Consider the following 26,254-nt stretch of genomic DNA (forward strand, 5'->3'; position numbering starts at 1 on the left):
ACATGGATATAGAGTACACGGGCAAAAAGGCTTTGGGAGAGGGTCGTTATGCTTGATCATATATTGACCGGCTCATCCTCCATCATCTGGTGTTATCATTATCTCAATAGGTGATGGAGGAGAAGCCAGGCTACAAAAACACAAGTCCCAACAGCCTTTCTAAGAGATAAGTGATGCTAGGCGATGGAGGAGAAGCCAAGCTTGGAAAACGCAGATCCCAACAGCCCCTATGATAGAGGAATGACGCCAGGTGATGAAGGAGGAGCCAAGCTACAAAAACGCAAGTCCCAATAGCCCATGTGATAAACGAGTGATGAAATCACTGATGCTCGATGACGTAGACTGTCATTAGAGGCTAGGATGTTGATGCCAACCTAAAGATGATGACGCCAGGCAAGGAGAAGGCCTTCAACCTGAAAAACACAGGTGAAGGTGGAGCCTGATAGAGAATGGGTGTTGCCGCCAAGTAGATGATAGTGATGCCAGGTGGAAGATGCTCCAAATGCAAGGGCTGAAGCTGGAACAGAGCGCTTGAAGCAGAAGAGGAAGGGTGAAGGCAGCCACAAGCCACAAATCACAATGTCCTTTTGAAGGGGTGTGAGGGCAGTGGAAGGGGTTGGGGAGAGAAGGGAAGGGTATTTGATGACGAAGGAAGAGGGGTGAAGAATGACTAAAGAGTGGTAGGAGTGATAGAAGTGAAGAATGAATGAGGTGACTACCTATTTATAGGCATAACTTGTCTAGGGTGGTGCACCACTTTGTGAGCGCCCATTGAAAAAGTGGCCAAAATGTGGACACCAACCCTTTTTGGGGCTGTCAGTGTGAAACCCTAAATAAAGTGTGTAAATTGAAGAAGTGGTTTCTCAACACCCCCTCTCAGGCCCAAAAAGGGATGAAGAAAGAGGAGCGAAGAGAGATACGAAGAAGATGTAGAGCATCCTGGAGATCCAAGATTTCCACCTAAAAGGTAACCTGTAGTAAGGAATAGTAGATGGGATAAACTGTAGAACCTGACTCCACCTTGGGAGATAAGCCACTAGCTCTATAAGTCCATGCTGGAAGGAATTCAAAGGTCTCGTCACCAAGTCACGGCTGAACCTCTAAGGCCCCGATCTAGGCGGTCTTTGAAGATCTTGGATATCAACAGGAGAAATGACTCCTCGAAGACCGCCACCTTAGGTAGGAAATATCCCAAGGCTCTACATGGCCAAAATAGTACAATGGCAGTTAACAGCCTTGAGTGGGGTACCATGTTTCCTGTCCTAATGGGCTACAAGGAGTATATAATAGATCAGCCCAAATCTCGCTCACAGACTTTACCGACAGCAGCTGCAGATATTTAACAGTTGTATGACATTGGACTGTCCAAAAGTTCCAAGTTGGTAAGGCTGGCAACAAGCTCCTGTTTCTATGAGGGGAAAGGCAGAGATATGAGCAGCCACAACAGAACCTTGTGAATCAAGATGAGTGTCTGTAAGCATGGGATCATATGTACCCTCAAAGGGTGATGGCAGGGTCAAGATCTTAATGTAAGCATGGAATTGTATATACTCTGAAAGGGTGATAACAGGATCAAGATCTTTCAATTAAGCTATCATGCCCTGATAATCTGAACCTAAATGCCCAGGTAGAGTATCCCAACAAATTCCAAACAATATGTAGAGACGGCATTTGTGAACAAGCTGCACTCAAGCCTTTTCTATGATTCTAGCCACAATGCCTGCAAAATTAATGCAGCTGATTAGGTAAAAAGATCATTGCATACACTTTTTAAGAGATGCCACCAATGCTCTTTAGACTAAATTATTCTAAATAGTGCACTTCCAGATCATAGAGAGTGGATAAAATATATACATCACCCTCTCTCCCATTGGTCCATCTCAAATCTCTTATCATCTGAAGAATCATTAACTCTTAAGCTAAATGGCCCTTTTTTAGTCCATATTTTCCCTAATGCTATATACATCAAAGATATTTTTCTTTCTTTAATCATTAAAAATCCTATCAAAGATGCAACCTATTTATGGATAATTCCTTATGATTTTTTACTAAGGGTTTTTACTAGCATATTTATAAAATCTAATTAAAATATTTAAAAAATTGAATGACAAAGTCACCAACTCAAGTCTCATATGTGGTTCAGGTTCTAATGTCACCCCTGGAGATAGCAATTTCCAGCCCGAGACATGAACTATAGATCTCTTTCTGGCTTAACATCATCATTCACAACCCAGTTGATCAACTAGTTTGGCCCCATTGTCAAAAGATGGGCTGCTATTATTCTTCTATCAAAGTTCCTTAAGGAAGAGTTCTCTTTGCAAAGGAGAAAACTGTGAGTGTGCACCCTCAATTTCAACTTCGCAAGAGCAGTAACATGCTAAATTCAAGTGCTTACCATGTACAGTGAAAATATCACTAAGTGTTCCGTCTGGGAAACAACACTGACAAGAAACACCATTATCTTGCAGCCCATTTTGTTCTTGAGGATCCCTTGATTGCATTCTTGGTGGATCAAGCACCATATTTTTTTATTTCAAAAAGTTTGAGTATTTGGCTGACTTGATCCATGACAAAAACAAATCAAGGTCATAAACTTTTGCATTTGGAGGTATTTGCACTTTGCGCCTAGAGTTCTTTTTTTATAAAAAGTTGTAGCTGTTTATTACTCAAAACAAAAATACAAGTAAGTACAAGTGCTCAACAGTCTAGCCCGAGCTAAATGCTGAACAGATCAAATACATACAAGGCCTTTGAAGGCAGTCTAGAGGGTATGAAAGAGAGAAACCATGGCTTGTGGTGGCATTACCAGAGGGGTTACCCTCCTGTAATGTGAAAAGCTGGTATGGTGACCCCATGTGTGAAGGAATAGCTACCAAAGCCCTTGGCGATGCCACAAGTCACCCGAAATCTTCTCCCATCAGCCAAATCTCTGCCAGAGTGGCATTATCAAAAGGCTCTCTGTGCTAAAACTTTATGCTTGAATTGCATCATGTGTGCTTCTGTTCATCTAAGCACATCTAGTAAGTTTAAAAGGAAAGAAACAAAGTGTTTTTTTAGAAAATGTAACACAATTTTTTAAGGCTCATATCCATCTCCTTGACATAACATTCCTTCCCTTTTCAAAATCCTCAACTCTTGGTTACTAGAGTTGGTAAACATCTCCATCAAGAATATATCTCCCGTAAAAAATTTTAAACACAATAACAGTGAACTTAATCATGTGAGCTTAGCAGATAAACTATTTGCACATTCAACTGCCACCACACCCTAGCTTGTGGAACATGACTAGCTCCAATTTATTCCGGTTGTTTTTAAATGTATTCACCCTATCCGGCCATCTCTCTAGCCACTAGAAAATGTGTGAAAGAACTGAGCACACATAATGACTTTGTAAAATGGAATGATGAGGACCAGAAAAGGACTGGTGCAAAAGTAGCAGTCCTTTTTATATATGTTCAGAAGCGGTATATAGAAGAATAAAGGGGATACATAAACTTGAATTATCAAGCCCAGAGAAGATTGCAGATCCACCACATGATTCTTTCCATTCCCCTACTGATGTAGCAATGCCTTGCATATATTTCCTTCTAAGAAGGCACCTGCTTACAAATGACCAACACTCTTTCCTTCTGTGTCATCTCATCCAACATTATTGTGTTTCCTGATCCAGTTTGCATTGATATCCTCTATATTATGGTTCATGCACAATACTTGAAACTCCAAATCTAGCAGTACTTTTATAATGTCCCCCGTTGGTGCTGGTTTGGCCTTTACACCAAAGCACATCATCTAAGGATGCTTGCTCGCCCTATAGCTGACTGACAGGGAGGACAGGTCAAAAGCTGTTTGTCTAAACTATTAAACCTGTACATTATTGTGTAATGCACATGATTGACTGATTCCAACATGAACAAGGATGCAGCAGAAATAGAAGAGAAGATCAGGTATGCAAAGGAAGCAGTGTAGTTGAGTAAAAGGAACAGGGTAGACAAGACAAATATGAGCAAGGCAAACAAGCTGAGCACAGGCAAGGAAGATTGGATAAATTGCAGACAAGCAGCTCCGTCCGCAACACAAACACAAAAATGCATGAAATTGTATGCTGAACATTAGCAACCCACTTCTGTTTCTCAACAAGGTCTACCTCTTATCCTTCAGCAAGGTTGCATCAAATGATGTAATAAACCAAGACGTGATGGTCACCTCCTGCTGAATGCAAAAATGCCAATGGGCTAACCCCCCTACCAAAATGCCACTAGTGACCCAAAAGCAACTGATTGCTGCAACACAATATGCCATGCTTCAAATTTCCAACACTTTACAGACCTACACGGAAAATACAACTGCCACACCTGTCTCCAACTAAACATGGAACCAATTTAACCTTCAACTGCCTCAAACATCTGAAAAGCAGCTTCCTACTGCTTTATATGCTATAATGCAAACTTTTGCTGCCTTGAATGGAGATTGTTATATATGGGACCTGATAGCAAGTATCATTGCTTAGTTTATTTGGACTGCCAGATGTAGTCATGCTCTAGACTTACTGGATATATCCACCAAAGAGACCCTCTCTAGAGATCATCCACACTCCCACGGGAAATGGGAGAGGCTATGAGGCGACTTGGAGACTATGAGGAGAAGAAATGCTTTCCTCAAGACTTTGGATTCTGGCACTTTCTTTCACTTCAAGTTGCACATGGTTTGGTATTATAGATCTCTGGATTGGTTATTCATTCAAGTCTTATAATAAAATTCCCCTTCAGTGTTTTACATTGATTATATCTTAGAAGCCCCTATTCTTTTTCTGAAAAAAGCAATGCAGCCTCCTTATGCATTAAACAAGTGAAGTGTAGTTCCCTGATCAATGTCTTTTTGCGGAATCAAGCCATAAAGACCACAACCAGCTTATGCTCCACAAGAATGTAGATACAGAAGGCAACTACACCAACTCAACACACGCACACACAAAAGTAATATTGCTGTCACAATCTTCTAGGCAACGAAACTCAACTCTTGCAAGAAGAAGAAAATAATCCTCACTACTCGTGAATGAGAATATACTATACAGAATATCTTGCTGAAACTTCATCAGGATGTTCTCCTACCTCTGAGGAACCGTACAAGTCATATTCAGCAATTGACTTCTGATAAGTCAGTACACAAGAATCCTCCTTTGCTTTGCTTATCACATTGTGACAAGTTGTAGCCACTTGATTCAAACGTCTTACTTCCTCACCAGAGTGTATTCTTGAATGCAATGGTGCATCCTCATCATCACAATCATCAACCTGTTCTTGTAGCATGTATTTGTTGACTGAGTTTGCCTCATGATTATATTCATTCAAGTTAGAGCTTTCTTGGCTCTCTGAACTATCAGAGGTCAAAGTAAGTCCACTTATACTTTCCTCGCTTGAATCTTGATGTATGTGCAATGAATTTCCCGGAATTCCAACCAAAGAAAGTTTCTCTTCAGTGACTTGAGCATCACAGTGGACAGGTAGTCTGGATGAGAATCTTCGGCAAATTTCTATTTGGTCTCTTTCTGAGTTCAATGAAGCGGTACGGCCATCTCTAATAAGTCGATCTCTATGCTCAGGTACTTCAATACCTGCACACAACTTACTTTCATCCTTAGTGAATGCCGAATGCACTAACTGGCCTTCTATTTCTGTCCCTCCCAAGTGCCTCTGAGCAGATTGGTTTCTTTGAAAGCTCGTAGAAGATTCTAGCTGGTTTAAAGCTATCATTCCACCAGAATTTGTGATCCTGTCCTCCAAAAGCATGATGTCTGCTGAAGATCTTTGGTCCCCTTCCAAGCTCTTTGGCATCATTGTTTGTGCCTCAGCTATGGACTGTGAAGAGGATTCCAGGATTTCTGAAGATTTTGTGCATACAGGATGAATATTGTTATCATCATTTGAACGCCATACCTGAAATACATATTCTTATTAAGCAATCTCTGTGCATTGAAGAGATGAAACATAAGACAATGTGGGATTAGTATAAAATGCCAAAAGTAGACATTTTCTCCATAATCATGCAATTCATAGAAACGTGTGCTAAGTGACAACTCGTGTCACAAGCAGGAACTTGCTGAACTTTCTTGAAGTCCAGCAGGTAAAGTGAGCCTTGAAATTGCAAAAGGTATTAAAGTTTGAAGAAACTGCTATGGAATGCTGAAGCTGACTTCACTTTCCAGACTTCAAGAAGGTCTGGCATGGCACTACCCCATACAAGACACATATGAAAAGCATACTTCTGTGTCGATGCAGTCTCGCAAAAACAAATCTTGCAACATCTGAAGCCATCGTCGCGCAGCAGAGCTGTAAAGGTGCAATGTTGCAGGCCCATGAGGGGAGGCAATAAGGACATCCAGGGTGCAGCCAGAAGGGTCTGAGAGAGAGAATCGGGCGCCGAGCACATCACGAGCTTTGATGTGGCAGACGGGAGTGCCAGGGCTTGCACAGGGGTCGAAGGAGAGGAGACCAGAGTCGAGAAGGACCAGGAAGCGCCTGTGCCAGGAGGGAGGGGGCAGGGACATGGAAGGGTGGGAGCTCTGCAGGTGGACAAGGCCTTGCTGGAGACCTCGAAGCTCACGCACACGCCTTGATGCCATCCCCGGAACGCCTTCGTCACCCTTGCTGGTCATACCTGCATCCAATTTCAGCACACCCCCAACTGTCACTGCTCGCCCCCTCCAACAAGTGATCAAGAATGGACAACAAATTGCAAATTTCCCTGGAATAAATAAGCTTTCCCACTTGTCCAAAAGGGTTGTGCAATCGTGGAGCTACACTTTTGAGACAAATATTATGAGCACTTCAACATATGTATATAAAAGCAATTATGCACACTAATTCTAGTAGCAACTACTATGAGAATGGAAATGAGTATATGAGGATATGCATCCATAAGATGATAATGCTTGGGCCAAGTTTCAAGGCTATGGCTATTGCCCATATTTCATATCCATAGTAGCATTATTACATCATAGCTTCAATCCTTTAATCTCCCACTCGTGTAAGGTTTAGTGAGTGTTATTGTAAGCCCGTAAGTCCATGACTTCGCTAGAACTAGGAATTATTGATTCTTTTCAAACAAAGTTACGCTAATTAGATTTTTGAAAGCCTTGAGAAACTAGGGAATGGTAGGCACCAAATACTGAAAGCATGGCACTGCATTTCTATAGAATTTCCAACCTTGTTCATTTTATGCTTTAATCTTAAAATAGTATTGGATATCTAAGTGTGCAGTAGTACAACAAGAAAACACAGAGAGAGCAGAAGAATGTAGATGATGATGAAGGAAGAAAACTTTGATGTGATTTGAATGTGCACTCAGGTCGTCAAGAGGGTACTCTTCAACCAAGTGCAGACACTGATCAAACTTCCATGCGGGCAGGAGCACTGTTTCAAGTACCAGCACAAATTGCCAAGTAACATGCGCTCGGTCCTAAGTAAGATGGGTTAAGAGAGATTGAGTGCTATACAGACACATAGAACAGAGAGAGAGCTACTATGCAATTGTGTGACCCGTAGTTGTCCTGTATGCACTTGCATCGTATCTGCATGGGCAGTTTTGAAGGCCAGCACGGGGAGCACGGGGAATTTTGAGTTTTACAGACCTATATCATGGTGATCTATACAAGGTGTGCCTAGACAAGTAGAACCAGACAATGCACACTTTTTCCAGCATTGGCATGGAATTCCTTGATCTGCATATCGGAGGGGCCGGTGGACCCAGGGGGGTGAGGCACAAGGGGGGAGCAGGGGATGATGATGTGGACTCAGATGTGGGGTCTTAAGTAGAGGACAATCACAAGGATGGAGAAGGAGATGGAGTGGGTTAAGCATTGAAAGTTAGTGGCTAGTCTGTTGGCAGCCCCCCCAACTGCTTTGGAGTTCACAAGAGAAGGGTGATACATTCTGATATATGCTAGCTCAAGCTATAACCTAATGGATGGGCACATTCATGCAAATGAAGGCAAGGATTTGCTTTACCTAATGGTGAGCATGTAGTGGCTATTTTGGGCATAGAAATTGTACTACAACAAATTGCAGCCTTCCACGAGCAGGCTATCATCTTTTATTTTATAAGCCAGTATAGGGGGACTCATTTTCCCACCTAGAGGTTCTTACAAGTGTGGCTTGAGGCCTTGCTTTTATGTCATGATTTGTGCAAGGGAGTTAATAGTGGACCGGAAGAGACTCCTTAGGTCAAGGAGATTGAAAGGGTTCTTTGAATTTTTCTTTCAATTCCCAAAAGCTTTGTGCTCAGATAATGTAAAACATCCCTTTGTCTTTGGATGGTCAGTTAGTTCATGTTTCCCTTGGTACAGCCAATGGAGGAATTTCAAGATGTTTGGAGGTGGGTGTGTCCCATTTGGGTTGAGGTTGTAAACTTCCATTCGTATATTTGGCAGCTTCTTCTTTGATCTTACGCTCTCTTGGTCAGTTTTGGTGGAGCCTCACTTGACATCACGTAATTGAAATAGAGCTTATTCGCTATGAGATACAGGTAAACCTCATCCCATTAAAATCTATTTTGAAGCTCTTGGTTTGCATGCCTTGGTATATAAGTTGGATGGGACACATTTGCTAAGCATTGCTTTAGATGTGGTCAAATAGGTCGCTTCTTATATGAATGTGATCACGATCTTGAGGTATAAAAACATTATATGGACCGTGAGGTTGAGATGCATATGCAAGTGCATGAGTTTCAAGCTTTGTCTCAATAATTATGTGCAGTCTTACACCAACTAGACAAAATGGGAATAAGGAATTGCATAATGGTAGACCTGAGCATGAGCATCACTTTACTTATAGGGAACAAGCTTCTAAGGATGCTCCTGGGGTGACTTGATGAAGCCCATGCTTGCTATATGAACATTTGGATCCTATGCATCCATCCTCAGCTAATGTTACTCAAACTTTTCAATGGAGGGGTAAAGGATCTTATTCTAAGCCCCGATAAACTCGTATGCCACTAGTATGTATAGTTGATAAAAGTGTTTTCAATGTCACCTTGCATGTTGATATTTTGGGAAGATTGCTTCTCTAAAGGGATGCACTAAGTATCCTTCTCAAGCATCAAGGTCTAGTTTGAAGAGAGTTGATCTTGTTGATGCCACTCATAATGAGATGGAGAGGTTTCACATGCGAAAATCTACAAATGCCAAAGGGAAAGAATTGCAGCAATAGTTCTTTCTTACCTAAGTCTTGAGGGTAATGTTATGGGATGTCAAGGGTACTTTGTTTAGTGGTAAACACAATAGTGTGGAAGACAATTTTTGCTGGTAATTGGGATATTTTCTGTACTCTGGTTTTTATTATATTTTTCAATGGTTATGCTCCTCAAAGATTAGGGCTTGTGCCAGTTGTTTGCTCTTTCTTACAGCTACAATTGCTTTGCTAGGATGTTCGAGGACGTAGATTCATGATTGTGGAGATTATGTATAAGGGCGAGGCACTATGGTTGGTAGGTGTGTACATACCCAACATAGCGTAGAATTGGCGTCAGCTTTGGGAGGATTTGTAGTGTCTCTCTATGGCCCATACAAGGTTTGTGATGGGAGACTTTAATACTTTGCATAGTAGGTAACTTTACCTCATTCTATGATGGATGGTCTTGACTGCTATACATGGGATGTTCTACTAGCCTTGTCATTGAAATAAGATATGTTGTCTAGGCTTCATCCTTCCAAGCCCAAATCTACCTATTGTTCTCTTTACCACTCTAATATTTGGGCTTGATTGGACAAGATGTATGTTTACTAGAGAAATTTCTTCCTTCCACTAGTCCTTAATACATAGTTGGAGAGGCAACACGTCCTTTGAAACATTACCCTTTGGTCTAGGAAATGATTCATTAACCGTGGTGGATGCCTTCAAGGCCCGAATCACTTGTTTGTCCCTATGATTCAATCAATCCCTTTGCCGCATGATTAGGTCTCCAATGTGACGACTCTCTCTGTCTCTCTCTCTCTCTCTCTCTCTCTCTCTCTCTCTCTCTCAATCCTCACTATATTGGAATAAACCTTACCTCTCTCTAATAGCCTTCCCTTCGCTTACGTGTCTAGCATGTCTCAAATCATAGAGATTGTTGCTCTAGTAGATGCTTTGCTATGTGGAAAGGATTTAGGCTTCCTAGAGAGTGTGGAGAAGCCGATCAAAATGTTGCTTAAGACTGAGAAAAGGGACAGATCTGAAAATCAGCTTGAAAAGAGGCCAAAACAGCAAAGAAAAAGCTTGAAAACATTGGTAGAACGTAGGGAATTGATGGTTGCAAATAAATACTTTATTTGCAAATAGGAAGGTCACATTGCAAGGGACAATCCCAATAGGCAAATGAGCTAGAAAATCAAAAAATCAAGGGGATCTCAAGGAAAAGAAGCCCAAAACATCTGTGGAATTGGTGCTTCATGTTGTTAGTGATCAGCCCAACGATGATGCTACTCAACTGTGCAAAGAATGGAGCAAATTTAGGGATCAGCATGCATTGATAACCTCAAAAAATCCGCACATGCCAGCAAAGATCTCCTTCGCACAATCAGTCTGAAGAATGGCGCCACTAATGAATCCTAGTAAACACGGGACCTATGAAGAAGAGAATCACCCCTCGCTCATGAAAAGCTGAAAAGGAACGAAGCACCTATTGGGTGAGCACCTGTGTATCCAAAACCTCCTCCTCCACACAGGCAAGGATAGCTCTATATTTATGCTCCACACATTCTTCCAAGAGGGTATTCGCAAACTCAAGTTTGAGTTGTGTGAGTTTTTTGTCATGCGTTCTGGACTTACGAATACTCTTGCCACTTTCAATTAAATGATGTATCACATCTTCAAGCCACATAGAGCATTTTTGGACACTTTCTTTGACAACATGATTGTCTATTCAAAGAATAGGCAACGCATAGAAAATATCTAGACATTGTGTTCAATGAGTTGTGTAAGCATAGACTAGTTATCAATGAAAATTGCCTTGGGATCCGATTTTGGCACTGTTAGCTCTCTTTTACTGAAATCTGAAGTTTATTACAACAAGCATATATGTATGGATTGACATGAATTTTTCATGCTGAAACACTCTAAAATGATGTACTTTCACTAGTACTTGGTGGACAGCAGCTTTGGTTCCACTTTCCTCGCCATTTTCCCTTGATTTTGGTGATTTTTTTATCATTTTCTACAATAAACAGCAAGCAGTTTTGAACTGTCTACAGTCTTCCAGCCTGCATTATGGCAAGTTTGTCCTGATCATGCTATTTTCAACATCACTAAGCTTGATGGTACAAATTACTCTTATTGGAAGAGCCAGATTTGGCAGGTGTTGGTGCAGAAATCGCAGATCAAACCTTTGAGGTTAAGCAGGCATCCACCTGCAACTATGCCAGATGAGGAATGGCTTGAGCTTGATGAGTTATGCAAGTCCACTATTGTATTGTCTCTCACAGAACAGGTTCACTATACTGTCTTTGAGGAAGAACAGAGTGCAGGGTAGTTGTGAGAAAAGATCAAAAATCTCTATGTCAAGAAAAGTCTAGTGAGTCAGATGTATTGGCTGAAGCAACTTATGGATCTGCGCATGAAGAAGAATGTGACTATGGCTGCTCACTTGAGCCAGTTCCATGCTATACTCAAGAACTTGACTTCGCAGGACATCACTTTTGCAGAGGATGTCACTCCTCTTTTCTTGCTTGGTACTCTTAATGAGTCATGGGATGTATTCTACACTGCATTATGTGCCTCTACTGCTACCTTGAAATTATCTGATATTGAGAGTGCTCTTCTGCAGGAAGAGGTTAACCGTAAGAATTTGGATACCTCTCGTGTATCTCATGCTATGACAGTTAGAGGCAGAAATGATGGATATGGAAAGCATGGCAGTGGAAGTGGCCATGGATGGGATTCTCAGAAATCTCGGTCCAAGTCTCGTGGGAAGTCACGCAGCAAATCCCGTGGCAGGAATGCAAATGTTACTTGTCACTATTGTGGGAAAAAGGGCCATATTAGGCCACAATGCCAAGAATTGCGCAATGAAAGGCGCAAAGATAAGGGGAAAGACAAAGTGCAGGATAAGTCTTCTAATTGCAGCATAGTACCTGCAAAGTCCAGTGTTAAAATTGAAGAGATCAATGTTATGCAGCCTGAGAATGTTGATGATGATTATTATATCCTAGCAGCTTCTTCTAGTGCTTCGCAAATGACAGAGATACACTCTATGTATGCACATTGTTGGCTCTTGGACTCAGGTGCATCCTTTCATGTGACACCTTGCTGAGAGTGGTTTCATTCATACCGTACTGTTTCGGGTTCTGTGCGCTTGGGTGATGACAGCTCTCTTGATATTGTGGGCATTGGTGATGTTAGGCAGCAGTTTTCTTCCGGCAGCAGTTTTGTTATGCAGGATGTGTGAGAGTACGCAGCGGAAGAGGAAATACGAACACGGAGGGAGAGAGAGAGAGAGAAAGCAGAAAATAAGGAAGAGAAATCTGCACTGACTGAAATGAATGCTGAATACACTGAAATGGACTGATCAGTCCCTGCACGCAGCCCGAAGCGTCAGTGAGGGCACCAGATCAGGCTGATGATGATGGCAGCACCACCACGGGGGAGGAGTGTCGGAATCTGCAAGAAGACAAGCGATCAAGTGGGGAGGGGGGCTGCCTATAAATAGGCAAAGGACAAACCCTAACCCTAACCCTAAAATGGACGCAAACCCTAAAATGGGCGCAAACCCTAAAAATGCCCTAAAATGGGCGCCCCATATCAGTGACCAAAAAGTGGCCGGGCAGCCAGTGGCTGCCCACTAAAAGAGGCCAAAAAGAAATACACATCCTAAGACAGCCAGTCAAGAGTGACTAGCCTCCCCCTTCATAACACATGACAGACATGTAAGAGCTCCTAATGTCCTCGTCTGACTCAAACTGAGGCTCACAGGCAGGAGATGACAAGGCATGACAAACATGACAGCTAACACCCCCTCTCAGATCCTGGATGTGGCTGAAGGCCAAAGAAGAAATAGATCCTGGGGTGGCAAGAGGAATGCCAATGTCGATGAAGTCCGTCGATGTAGACTGCCGCTGAAGGAGCTCCTCACGATCCTGGGAATCCCCCTCTAAAACACTAGGGGCCAGGGAATCCACAGCCGCATCATCGAGATCGTCCCCCTCTGAAAGGGATGGGGGGTACGAGGGAACCACCGGAGGAGAAGGTGGGGGATGGGAAGAAACCTGTGGAATAGAAGGTGCACAAGCGGGAATGGGTGTAGCAATAGACTGCCTCGGAGGACCCTGCATCAAAGAAGGGGAATGGAGCCTGTAAAGCCCGCTCTCCTGCCAACCTGTAGATAAGACAGCTCCTATAAGAGAATCCTCAATAACAACGGCATGCTCCGTGAAAATCACTCGTGTGCCAAGCCTCGTAAGGCCATAAACTGAGAGGAGGGGAAGGCCCAAATCCGGAACATGTAGGGCTTGTGAAAAAGAGCTCGAAGGTCGGTCGGTAAACAAAGGCAATGTGCCAACACCACTAATAGGCACCGATAAAAGGTCACCAATAGTGACTGAACCCTCTGATGGACGGAGATCCTGTAACAAATCACCTCGGGGAGTCATATGACTCGAAGCACCACTGTCCACTAACCAAGGTTGCGCAGAAGACACTGCAGCCACAGAAGAAGGATCCTCCTCCAAAGCATGGATATGAAGGAACACTGACTCATGGATAACAGCGGGTGTAGAGGTAGAAGAAGGCTCCGATGTAGATCCACCCTTCGCTCCCGGACGAAGGTGAGGGTACTTCTTCCAGCATTTCTCCTCGGGATGTGTCCCTTTCCCACAGTGTGGGCACTTCAGGCTCTCTGAATCTGAGTCAGAGCTTGAAGAACTGTCCTTCTTCTTAGCCTTTGACTTCTGCTTCTTCTTCTGTCCTCCCGAACCTGCAACAAAGGCTCTAGTGGAGTCGGATCCACTAGCACTGACCTCTCTGAGTCGCTCATCATGCTCCAAGACAAGCGGGGATAGCTCCTCCCATAGAAGCTTCTCACGGGTCCTCGATGTAAGAAGGCTGGTGTAGAAGACATCAAACCGAGGCGATGGCAGCTGAGTCAAAAGAATCATAGCCATGTCTTCAGAAAATATCGTCCGACCAAGGGATGCAAGCTCATCCCTCATATCTTGTAATCTGTTGATGTGGTCCTTCATGGAAGGATTATCATCAATAGCGAGCATCCGCAACTTCTTTTCAAGAGATATCCGTAGGCAAACGTCTTCTGTTGATAGAGAGACGCGAGCTTTCTCCACACATCTGCTGCAGTCTTCAACCTGTGAACATGAACAAGGACAGAATCCTACAAACTCAAAAAGAGGAAAGATCTAGCTCTAGAATTAAGCCGATCCCATAAGGCTGCACGATCCATAGATGTCCCATCTGCAGGATCCACCTTAGGCCGGGGAATAGGAACAAAAACAAGCTCCCAAAGATCGAAGGAGTCCAAGATACACTCCACCTTGCAAGACCATAGAGAAAAGTTGAAGCCATCCAACCGGTCCTCTTTGGACAGCTAAGGAAGTACGGGTACCTATACAGGGGATACCAAAGGCTCCATCTTCGGCCCACTGGAAGAGGCTTGCCGAGATACATGAATAGAAGGGGGACGGGAAAGAGGAATAGACTCCGGACGATGGTCCTCGTGATAGAAATCACGCTTCCGTTCAGATGAGTGTCGAGACAAAAGCTCGTCATCTGAGTCATCAAAGCCCGTAAACTGATGAGAAGACATCTTCGATATCTGCAAACACCAAAACACAACAAGGGAAGGTTGTCGGTGCCGAAACACAAACACCAAAGGCTCCTGAGCTGGCCGCCTTGCACAGAACGCAAGGATGATGTCAAACGCAAATGCTAACGATGCAATCACCACAGAAAAACAGCCTCCTGCCTCAAAACGCAGCCTGGGAATATGTCGCCCAGCTGTTGGGGAGGCCGTCTGGCTGAAAACGCAAGCAAGAAGAGGTCGTTGATGATGTGGCAGCCACTGGAGAAGGCACCAGCAGCAAACGCAAATATTTGGGACCTCCTGGAAGGGCCGCCTTGGCTGTTGGGGATGACGCCAGCAGCAAACGCAAAGATGTGACACCAAAACAGGCCGCCTTGATCAAGAAGATGGTGAAGAAGGTGACGTCTCAGCTGTTGGAGACGTCTTGACCAGCAAACACAAGGTTGTGGGTATTCTCCCGTGTAAAACTCAGCTCCGTGTACTCTCCTTCGGCTTTGATACCATGTGAGAGTGCGCAGCGGAAGAGGAAATACGAACACGGAGGGAGAGAGAGAGAGAAAGCAGAAAATAAGGAAGAGAAATCTGCACTGACTGAAATGAATGCTGAATACACTGAAATGGACTGATCAGTCCCTGCACGCAGCCCGAAGCGTCGGTGAGGGCACCAGATCAGGCTGATGATGATGGCAGCACCACCACGGGGGAGAAGGAGTGTCGGAATCTGCAAGAAGACAAGTGATCAAGTGGGGAGGGGGGCTGCCTATAAATAGGCAAAGGACAAACCCTAACCCTAACCCTAAAATGGGTGCAAACCCTAAAATGGGCGCAAACCCTAAAAATGCCCTAAAATGGGCGCCCCATATCAGTGACCAAAAAGTGGCCGGGCAGCCAGTGGCTGCCCACTAAAAGAGGCCAAAAAGAAATACACATCCTAAGACAGCCAGTCAAGAGTGACTAGCCTCCCCCATCATAACACATGACAGACATGTCAGAGCTCCTAATGTCCTTGTCTGACTCAAACAGAGGCTCACAGGCAGGAGATGACAAGGCATGACAAACATGACTGCTAACAGGATGTATGTCATGTACCTGCTTTTACATGCAGTCTCATGTCAGCTGGACAGCTTGATGACGCAGGATATCATGTATGTTTTGGAGACTCTGCATGGAATATCACTCGTGGCAGACTAGTGATTGTGAGAGGTGCCAAGGCTAGCAATCTCTACCCCTTATGATACCTTTATGCAGTCACAGGGCTATAGCCGGGAGTGCTATGCATCCATGTCTTTACATGAAGAAAGCCCGTGATGATTCTTTATTGATTTTGGTACTCTATGTGGATGATATGCTAATAGCAAGGAAAGCTCATGATGAGCTAGATGCTCTAAAGGCTCAGCTCAAGAAGAGCTTTGAGATGAAAGATCTGGGACAGGCCACTCACATACTTGGTATGCGCATTAGGCGCGACAGGCATCAGGGACTCCTCTACTTGTCACAGAGGGAGTACATTCATAAAGTCCTTGAGCGCTTCCGCATGCAGGACGTAAAGCCTATTGGCTATCCATTGCCTTCTTATGTGAAGGTATCACAAGTTGATTGTCCACAGACAAAAGAGCAGAAGGCCGAGCTGGCCAAGATTCCCTATGCATCTGCTGTGGGCAATCTTATGTATGCTATGATAGCCACTCGTCCAGATATTGCCTTTGCAGTTGGTGTTGTGGCACGCTATATGGCTACACATGGCAAGAAGCATTGGGATGCCGTGAAGGTATCATGAGGTACCTAAAGGGCACTGCAGATATGTGCATATACTATGGCAGCCAGGATACAGGAGTCGTGGGGTACACTGACTCTGATTATGCAGGACATGTAGATAGTAGGAAGTCCACTTCCGGCTATGTATTCACCTATGCTAGAGGTGATGTTTCTTGGATGCCCAAGGGTGCAGAAATGCACGGCCCTTTTTACTACAGAGGCCGAAAATGTTGCAGCCACTGAGGCTTGCAAGGAGGCCATTTGGTTGGGTCGTTTAGTTGTTGACCTTGGTATTGATGCTATCCCTACACTGCATTCGGATTCTATGAGTGCTATTCAGTTAGCTAAGAATCCGATCTTCCATGCGAAGACGAAACACATTGAGGTGAGGTATCACTTCATACGTGGGGTCATTGAGGACAAGTCTATTGATCTTGTCAAGATCTCGACTGACTAGAATCCTGCAGATCTGCTCACGAAAAGCCTCTACAGAGCGCTTTGCCTTCCTCAGGAGGTTGATGGGCATGGGATTAGATGACATCTTTCCTCATCCTGTTGTACATATGTACATGTTGTACTGTCTTTTTTCTTTTTCTTTTCACTCCTCACTAGGGCAGATTCACCATTAAGTGGGAGTTGTTGGGGGTAAAGGCGCCTCTGCCTAGCCACCCGTGTATTACTACACTGATAGTCACCGCCACTGTATATTGCAGGTGGCGGGCGCCCGTCACCGTCACTTTATTATTTATTCTTTTAGCGACAGTTTGAATAAAAGAAGGCACCGGTCACACATTGTGACTGTTGGAGTTCCCATTTCTAGTCTCTCCCTTTCTTACTCTTGCTCTCCCGCTATAGCTCTCAAGTCCAACCTTCGATCCGTCGCTCCCTTTCAGTTGATGGGCGTTGGATGAGATGACCTCTATTCCTCATCCTGTTGTACTCTATGTACACATTGTATTTTATCACTTTTTTTCTTATTCCCTCTTCACTCGAGGCACATTCGCCTTTAAGTGGGAGGTTGTTGGGGATAAAGGCACTTGTGCCTAGCCTCCTATGTATTACTACATTGACAGTACCCACACCTGCACACTGTAAGCAATTGGTGCTTATCACTATCACTTCATTCTTTATTCTTTTAGTGCCATTTAAATAAAGGGAAGGTTGGTCACACATTGTGACTATTGGAGTTCCCACATCTTGAGTCTCTCTCTCTTGCTCTCTTGCTCTATGGCCATATCTCACGCCTCTCTTACTTTTGCTTGCTCATGCTTCCACTTGGGCTCCTCCCTTTAGTATTTGCCAATTTCTCTTATGCTTTCTACTCATGTTAATTCGTTCACCTTCTCCAGAATGCGTGTCATAGTAAGAAAGTCTGTTAGAAACTCTAAATGTATGAAGTAGAGTCCCATAAGTGTTTCTACATGTCTTCGTGGAAATCATTAATATTTATCTTATAATTGTTCAAAGATTCACTATGTACCCACTTCAGATGCACTTTGACTTAGCAAATACAATTCATTAAGAGGGGTGTGTAGTGGATACACTAGTGGGTGAGTGCAGCAGTGCATATTGAACAGTGATGAGTATATGGTGGTGTATACAATGGGTTGCACCAATGCACTTAGGTATAAAGTTGTCCAATGCCCTTGTGTATGAGGCATGTCCATAACAATATGTACAAGACATTGTGCACAGGGTTGGTGCACAATGGCCTAGGTGCAGGTCTAAATGTAGTGCATGTGTAGGCGAGGTGCACTAGGTTGGAGTGGGGTGTGTGTGCATGTGTGTGTGCGCGCGTGCACGCGTGTGCGCGCGGGCATGTGTGCAAGGCTAATTGCAAGATGTATACACTTGGTGTGGGCGCACGATGCACATAGGTGGGTGCACTAGTGCACAGATACACATAACATTGGGTTTACATCAATATTCGCTCTTATCTTGATGCCATTTATTTATTTGATTTTTCAACTCTTTAATTTCTTCATTTAAACTTTTCTTCAAACTAATATTTTTGGAACCGTGGCCATCCACTCCTCTCCTAAACTCATTTCTCTTTGAACATCCCTTGTCTTCAAGAAGGTGATGAACCAAGTAATATATATTCATTCCATCAAGATGTTCTTGCTTGAGATACAACTACAAATCTCTGACATCTCACACCATGAAAAATATTAAGGGATAATGTTCTAGCTTGAAACCAAAAGAAAATATGATGATCAAATCATCAACACATAGACGTAAGATTTCAAACACAAGAGTAGGGAAAGTTGCCCAAGCTAAGGCCTCAAACCTATCTAACCCACTCAGCTACACATGTGCATATTTATCAACCAAGGGGATTTCCCTTGTAATTATATATGATACAAATATCATATTTGAGGGTTTACTAAATTGATTACATGAAGAGTGTGAAGGTTATTTTATTGCTTATTATATTCTATGTAGTGAGAGTTTTAATAAGACCATTACAAATGTGTGTGCATGACCACACATGCATACATGACACATGTTTATTTCAATAAAACTAATATTATGACGTAGTATCTCTCTCATTTAACTACAAAAGACTGGTGAGAGAGTATGTCTGTGGGTGAGCTAGTGAGAGTGAGAGAAAGAATGAGTGAGAGTGAGAGTGAGAATGAGTGAGTGAGTGTGTGCTAATAATAATAATAATAATAGAAGATAAGTTTTACATTGTAGAAACAATCCCAAGATGCATTACAACATATCTCACAATTCCAAGCTTTCATCCCTTGTGGATTCAAGCTTGAATATTGGAAACACTTCCATTAACCATTCACCACCACAAAAGCAAGTGAAATTGGGGGGGTGGGCAGGGGGGGCGCATAGATGGGATGTGTAAAGGAAGGACAACCAACAAAGAGGTTGGGTTGGCAAAGTTATTAACTAGACTAGTGGACCCACTAACTAGGTTGAGTGGAATTTCATTTAGGTACCAAGAAAAACCCAACGCACCCTAAGAAATCTAGTCAAACCATTTCAAACAATATTGACGAAAAGAAACTACTAGCTTAGTGAACTTTTAGTGGGGAAGAAATGAAAGGAGGTTTTCCCTATGATGAGGCCAATCACTCAATGGCACCCAAAACCTTTGCTTTGCCAATCAATTAGAGCAACAATTAACATGGTAACAAACCTTTTTGGTCTTATGAAAAGGCATGACATATGCACCACAAGTCTCTAGAGAATCCAAAGTCATTAATTGGATTACAATTAAGAGTTAAATGGTTATGCTACAACACATCATTGGTTGAAAAGTGAGTTTAAAGATGGTCAAGCCTCTCCTTTTGGGTGGTTTGAAGAGCATTTTTATTAATTTTTCTATCTTATCGATCACCTTCTTCCTTAAAAGTCACATTGATCTCTAGCCATAAAAATGTTGCAAAAGCACTGTCTCTTGCCTAAAAGCAAGGTTTTTAACCTCCATCAATGTGAGATTAGCTCTATGATCGGTCCTTACCCACCATGCTTTCGGTGCCTAGCTATTAGTATTTGAGTTTACATATAGATATTGGCTTGTAAGGAAGTAGTGCTTGGTTTCTCTTCCAAGATTAAACATTTGTTTTGATAGGTGACATGTAACCTATTTGAAAGGTGAGAATGATCAAAGCTTGCTTGGAAGAGCTATGGCGGGAGAGCAAGAGCAAGAAAGAGAGAGAGACCAAATGGGAACCCCAACAGTCACAATGTGTGACCGGGCCTTCCTTTATTCAAACTGTCACTAAAAGAATAAAGAATAAAGTGATGGTGACGGGTGCCTACCACCTGCAGTGTATAGTGGCGGATACTATTAGTGTAGTAACACATGGGCGGCTAGGCAGAGGTGCCTTTACCCCCAACAACCTCCCACTTAAAAGCGTATCTTCCCCAGTGAGGAGTGAAAAGAAAAAGAAAAGACAGTACAATGTATACATGTACAACAGGATGAGGAAAAACATCATCTCATCCAATGCCCATCAATCTCTTGAGGAAGGCAAAGTGCTTAGTAGTGAGGCTTTTCGTGAGTAGATCTATAGGATTTTCGTCAGTGGAGATCTTAACAAGGTCAGCAGACTTATCCTCCATGACCCTATGTATGAAGCGATACCTCACCTCAATGTGTTTCGTCTTCACATGGAAGACTGAGCTGAATAGCACTCATAGAATCCGAATGTAGCACAGGTATAGAATCAATCCCAAGGTCATGAACCAAACAGCCCAACCATATGGCCTCCTGGCAAGCCTCAGTGGTAGCGAGAGCTGTACACTTCTAAACCCTAGACATCTAAGAGACATCACCTCTAGCATAGGTAAATACATAGCCAAAAGTGGACTTCCTACTATCAGCATGTCTTGCATAATCGGAGTCTGTGTACCCCACAACTCTTGTATCTTAGCTGCCATAAAAAATACACATATCTGTTGTGCCCTTTAGGTATCTCATGATACCCTTCATGGCATCCCAATGTTTCTTGCCAGGTGTAGTCATATAGCATGCCATAACACCAACTGCAAAGGAAATATCTAGACAAGTGGCTATCATGGCATACATCAAACTGCCCACGACTGATGCATAAGGGATCTTGGCCATTTCGGCCCTCTGCTCATTTGTCTACAGACAATCGGCCTGTGAAACCTTCACATAAGAATGTAATGGACAACCAATAGGCTTGACGTCTTGCATGTGGAAGTGCTCAACGACTTTATGAATGTACTCCCTCTGTGAGAGGTAGAGTAGTCCCTAGTGCTTGTCGCACTTAATGCGCATACCAAGAACATAAGAGGCTTGTCCCAAATCCTTCATCTCAAAGCTCTTCTTTAGCTAAGATTTAAGAGCATCCATCTCATCATGAGCTTTCCGTTCTATCAGCATATCATCCACATAAAGTACCAAAATAAGCAAGGAGACATCACAGGCTTTCTTTGTATAAAGACACAGATTCATAGCACTCCGGCTATAGCCCTGTGACTGCATAAAGGCATCGAACTTATGATACCACTCCCTAGGTGCTTGCTTCAAGCCATAGAGACTTTTCTTCAACTTGCACACTAGGTGCTCCCTGCCAGGTTTTGCAAAGCCCTTAGGCTGCTCCATGTAAATCTCATAATGCAAATCCCCATGCAAGAATGCAATCTTGACATCCATCTGATACATGTCCAAGTCAAGCTGCGCGACTAAGGCCAAAACCAAGCGTAGGGTGGTCATCTTGACTACAGGAGAAAATACTTCATCAAAGTCAACTCCATGTTCCTGCTTCAAACCCTTAGCAACAAGTCTTGCCTTATAAGCCGGCTTGGGGTGTCCAGGGGTATTTTTCAGCTTGTACACCCATTTGTATAGCAAAACCTTTTTGCCGTTAGGCAATGCAACCAAATCCCAAGTCATATTCTTATGCAGAGAGTCCGTCTCAGACTTCATAGCCCTCTCCCAGGAGTGACTGTCACCCATGTGCATAGCCTCATTATAGGTGAGAGGCTCTCCTGCATTTATAACCAAGACATAATGCATCGAGGGCTCAAATCTATCAGGTAGCTGAAGGATGCTTTCTTTGTGCATACTTACGTGGTGTATAACACCGATATGTAGGAGTGTAGGGAAGGATATTTGTTGGACTACAAATCATACAAATGCAAAAAGCTTTGTATTGGATGTTAGGGCAGTATACTCCTTAGACGCTCCTGGCCATGAGGCCATGTGGGGTGGTTTGCAGTGAGTAGTAGTGGCCCGACTAGTGCCTTAGAGCTAGTGTCGGGATTGTTTTAGATCCGAATAGGTGGTGCATTTACCATGAGATGTTATAAGTGGCAATTTTCAAATCTCAATCAATAGGGATCGATTTATTAACATATGCCAAAAGGGAGTGAGATAGATCCAAAAGACTGTCAAGCCGAGCTTCAGAGGCAAGAAAGAGCTTAACGGGCTAAACAGCGAGCTGAAATTATTTGAGATATTCTCTGCAAAGGAATGGTCCAATATCCCTAGGGGGGTCTTAATCTAGCTCTAGTAGACCATCTCACTGTAGGCTCTGTTGCCTATCCAACACCCTGGCCATGTATACCAACTGTTGCTATAGGCTATCCAACTAGCTGTGCACGAGCACGTGGCTCTTCTTGGAATATAACCCTGCGTATCTCTATCACCTTCTCAGGCTGTCGATGCATCTTGTCTTCATGGAAGACTACATCATGGCTGTGGATAACTTTCCACGCCTGCGGATCCCAAAGGCGATAACCCATCTTACTTGCATCTCCATAGCCAAGGAAAATGCATTTGGCACCTTAGGATCCAGCTTAGTACGCTTGTCCTTGGGCATCCTTGGGCACATGGCAGAATGCGTCACATCCAAAGACATGTAGATGTGCATAAGACAGAGATTTTCCATTCCATATCTCCTCTGCAACCTGGAAATCCAAACCATTAGAAGGCGATCTATTTATGATATGCACAATTGTACTGACTGCCTCAGCCCAAAATCTCTGTGGTAGGTCTGCATGGCTAAGCATACTGCGTATACGCTCCTGGATGTATCTATTAATCCGCTTAGCCAAACCACTCTGAGGTGGGGTATAGGGGGCGGTCAACTGATGCTTAATACCCCCTCTCATCACATAGCTGCTCAATGGTATGCGACACATATTCTCCCCCATTGTTAGTCTTGAGGCATTTCAGCCTATGCCCAGTTTGGTTCTCAACCAATGCAAGCCATCTCTGAAATACAGCCAAGACATCGGATTTGAGCTTAATGGAATAAGCCCAGACTTTACACAAAAAATCATCAATAAACATCACAAAATACTTTGCACCACTCATAGATTGATAGGGCATGGGCCCAAAGACATCCGAATGTACCGAGGGCTCACTCATGCATGTCCTACCAGACTTCTTATGCTTATTCCTAGTTTGTCTACCATAAAGACAATGCTCACATGAATCAATACATGCATAGTCAAGGGGCGGTAAGTACTACAAACTAGAAAGCATTTTTATTTCCTTCAAGGACATATGGCCCAAATGGGCATGCCAAAGAGATACATGTGGGATGGAACTGGCTGACAAAACATGGTCAATAGAGGACCCATCAACTACAAGAGAATCGAGGCTGCCAGCCTTGGCACCTCTAGTAAGCACAAGTTTGCCATAACATGAAATCCAGCATCATCAAGCTGCCCTCTGCACACATAAGATTGCATATAAGCGCAGGTACATGACGTACATCTTGTAATAGAAAAGTACTATCACTAGAGAACTGTAGCCGTACATCCCCGATGCCAACAATAGCAAGTGACCTATCATAACCCAAGTGAACTGAACCAGAGACAATGCGGTAGGAATGGAACCATTCACAACATGGTGTAACATGAAATGAAGCACTAGAATCCAAAAGCCAGCACTGCACATACATAGAGTGAACCTCGGTCAACGGCGTAGCATCACAAGAACTAGCTGCAAATATGTACTCCCCATTGGAGTCATCAGTCTGTATGACCTTTCTCTCCTCGATTTTCACACTAGATTTCGTAGGTATAAGCTGCGATTAGAGGACTTTTCATGTACTTTGTCTTTCCCCTTCTCTTTGCACAACTCATGACACTGTGGGCATATATGACCCTTCTTACCACAATGATGACATGTCACATTAGCACTTCTCCCACGAGACTTGTTGTGGACTTACCATGTGACTTAGACCTAGACTTCTACGAGTCTTTGCCACGTCCATACCCACGGTCATTCTTTCCATTACCATATTTACCTCTAATAGTCAAAGCATGCGACACATGAGAAACATCTTAAGTCCTTACGATTGATCTCTTCCTGCAGAAGAGCACTCTCTACATCAGGTCAGTTCAAAATAGTAGCATGAGCACATAAGGCAGTGCGAAATACACCCCATAACTCACTCAAAGTCCTAAGCAAAAACAATGGAGAAACCTCATCATTGAAGGTAATACCCTACAAAGTCAAGTTCTTGAGAATAGCATGGAATTGGCTCAAATGAGCAGACATCGTCATATTCTCCTTCATGCGCAAGTCCATAAGTTGCTTTGGCCAATATATCTGACTTGCTAGACTTTTCTTGTCATAGAGGTTCTTAATTTTATCCCAAATCTGCCAAGCACTTTGCGCTTCCTCAACCACATTGTAATGCACCTGTTCAGTGAGAGACAAGATGAGGGTGGACTTGCATAACTCATCAACCTCATCCCATTCGTCATCAATCATAGTTTTAGGTATCTCGTCATGCATCCTTAGTGGCTTTATCTACAATTTCTACACCAATACTTGCCAAATTTGCCTCTTCCAGTAGGCATAATTCATACCATCAAGCTTAGTGATGTCAAAGATAGCACTATCAGTAGAAGAAGATGCCATACTGCAATCCAAAATGGTGTAGACAGTTCAAAATTGCTTGTTGTTTTCTACTGTAAATAGCCAAAATACAACCAAAACCAGGGAAAAATGACCACGAGCTGATAGCTAATGATGCTGCCCAATAAGTACCATCAAAAGTACATAAAATTTAGATGATTTAGCATGAAAATTCCATGTCAGTCCATGCATAACTACTTGCTGTAATAAATTATAGCCATGTACAATGAGAGCAAACTGTAGGCAAAATGAATGCACCAAGTCAAAGCATAACCGGCATCAAGTGGACATAAATCAACAAGTGACAGTCATACGGACATCAAGGAAACACACAAGCATGTCAAACGAATCCGTGAGTAAGCCGGCACATGCCCTGTGTAATAGGGTAAGTGTACACAACACTGGCAAGACTTGACACAAAGAGGTGTATGCTCAGGGAGTGCAAAGCCCAAATCAGCCCAAGTACATCTGTAAGGACCACCACATATCAACCATGCAATGTCCAAGTGAAGATCCCAGTCTCAAGTATCCAAATGCTCAAGTAGCATAAACTGCCTGCTCAATGTCTGTCAAGCATGTCAATACGCTCCCACTTGCACAAAAGTTGTAAATATCAAGCAAAGAAGCTCAATAAGGGTATATGATAGCACAAGTGCAAGAAGATCCAAGATCAAGCATCAATAAAACCTCATGAGCATATAGGCCGTGTAGCATCCGTACATAGCATCCATAGACCTCAAGTACATCCAAACTATAACTCTGGCAAGTTGAGAAATAGCCAAAGTAAGCTCCAAGAAATCAAATTTCAAGCCAAAGCAAGGCTCAATAGCATCCAACTCCAAACAATGTAACGAGCATGTAGTAGTGGCATAGGCCAAGCATGTCAAGATCGGTCAGACACAAGCAAAGTACATGCCATAAGTACATCAAAGATGAAGATCCCAATGCTATGCGAAGAGAGCTCAAGCTCAACCAATGATTTGAGAGAAAATCCAAGCTCTATGTCGATCCCCGAGAGTCATTACATCAATGTATACATCCAAGACATAGCCCGAATCTAACAGGCATATCCAAACATAAGCAAATAAGCTTCAACCTTGAATATTCCAATAGCAAATAAACATCCAAAACTGAGCAAACAGTGACTGGAACCAAGCTCAAAACCATAGATAAACCATAGGCATACTTTCCCATATGTATAGGCACCAATCGGGCATCAAATGGCTATGTAGCATGAGCATAAAGTGTAATGACATAGGGCTTCCCTGTTTTGGGCTGCCTATGGACTATGTAAAATAGTAAATGACTGATTAAATTCAGCCCCAAAAGCATCTCAAATCATAGGCATAC

The 26,254-nt window shown here is 43.2% G+C and overlaps 1 protein-coding gene across 3 annotated transcripts in view; it reads right to left on the reverse strand.

Annotated features, from left to right (window-relative positions):
- The window catches only part of LOC148024382 (uncharacterized), a 258,793-nt gene that overhangs the window by 204,329 nt on the left and 28,210 nt on the right, over positions 1–26,254 (reverse strand). For all 3 annotated transcript variants that reach the window (XR_015693300.1, XR_015693299.1, XM_087694028.1), the window contains 2 exons: positions 6,260–6,654; positions 5,109–5,933 (listed from right to left, as the gene is read on the reverse strand). Coding sequence is in view for 1 of the 3 variants with exons in the window: in XM_087694028.1 (XP_087550154.1) it covers positions 5,109–5,933; positions 6,260–6,654 (1,220 nt within the window). In the remaining 2 variants the exon portion in view is untranslated. The remainder of the gene's footprint in view (positions 1–5,108; positions 5,934–6,259; positions 6,655–26,254) is intronic.

The sequence above is a fragment of the Lygodium microphyllum genome, chromosome 15 (genome assembly GCF_053477565.2).
Source record: "Lygodium microphyllum isolate KBCC chromosome 15, Lygodium_microphyllum_v1.1.10, whole genome shotgun sequence".
NCBI classification, from domain to species: domain Eukaryota; kingdom Viridiplantae; phylum Streptophyta; class Polypodiopsida; order Schizaeales; family Lygodiaceae; genus Lygodium; species Lygodium microphyllum.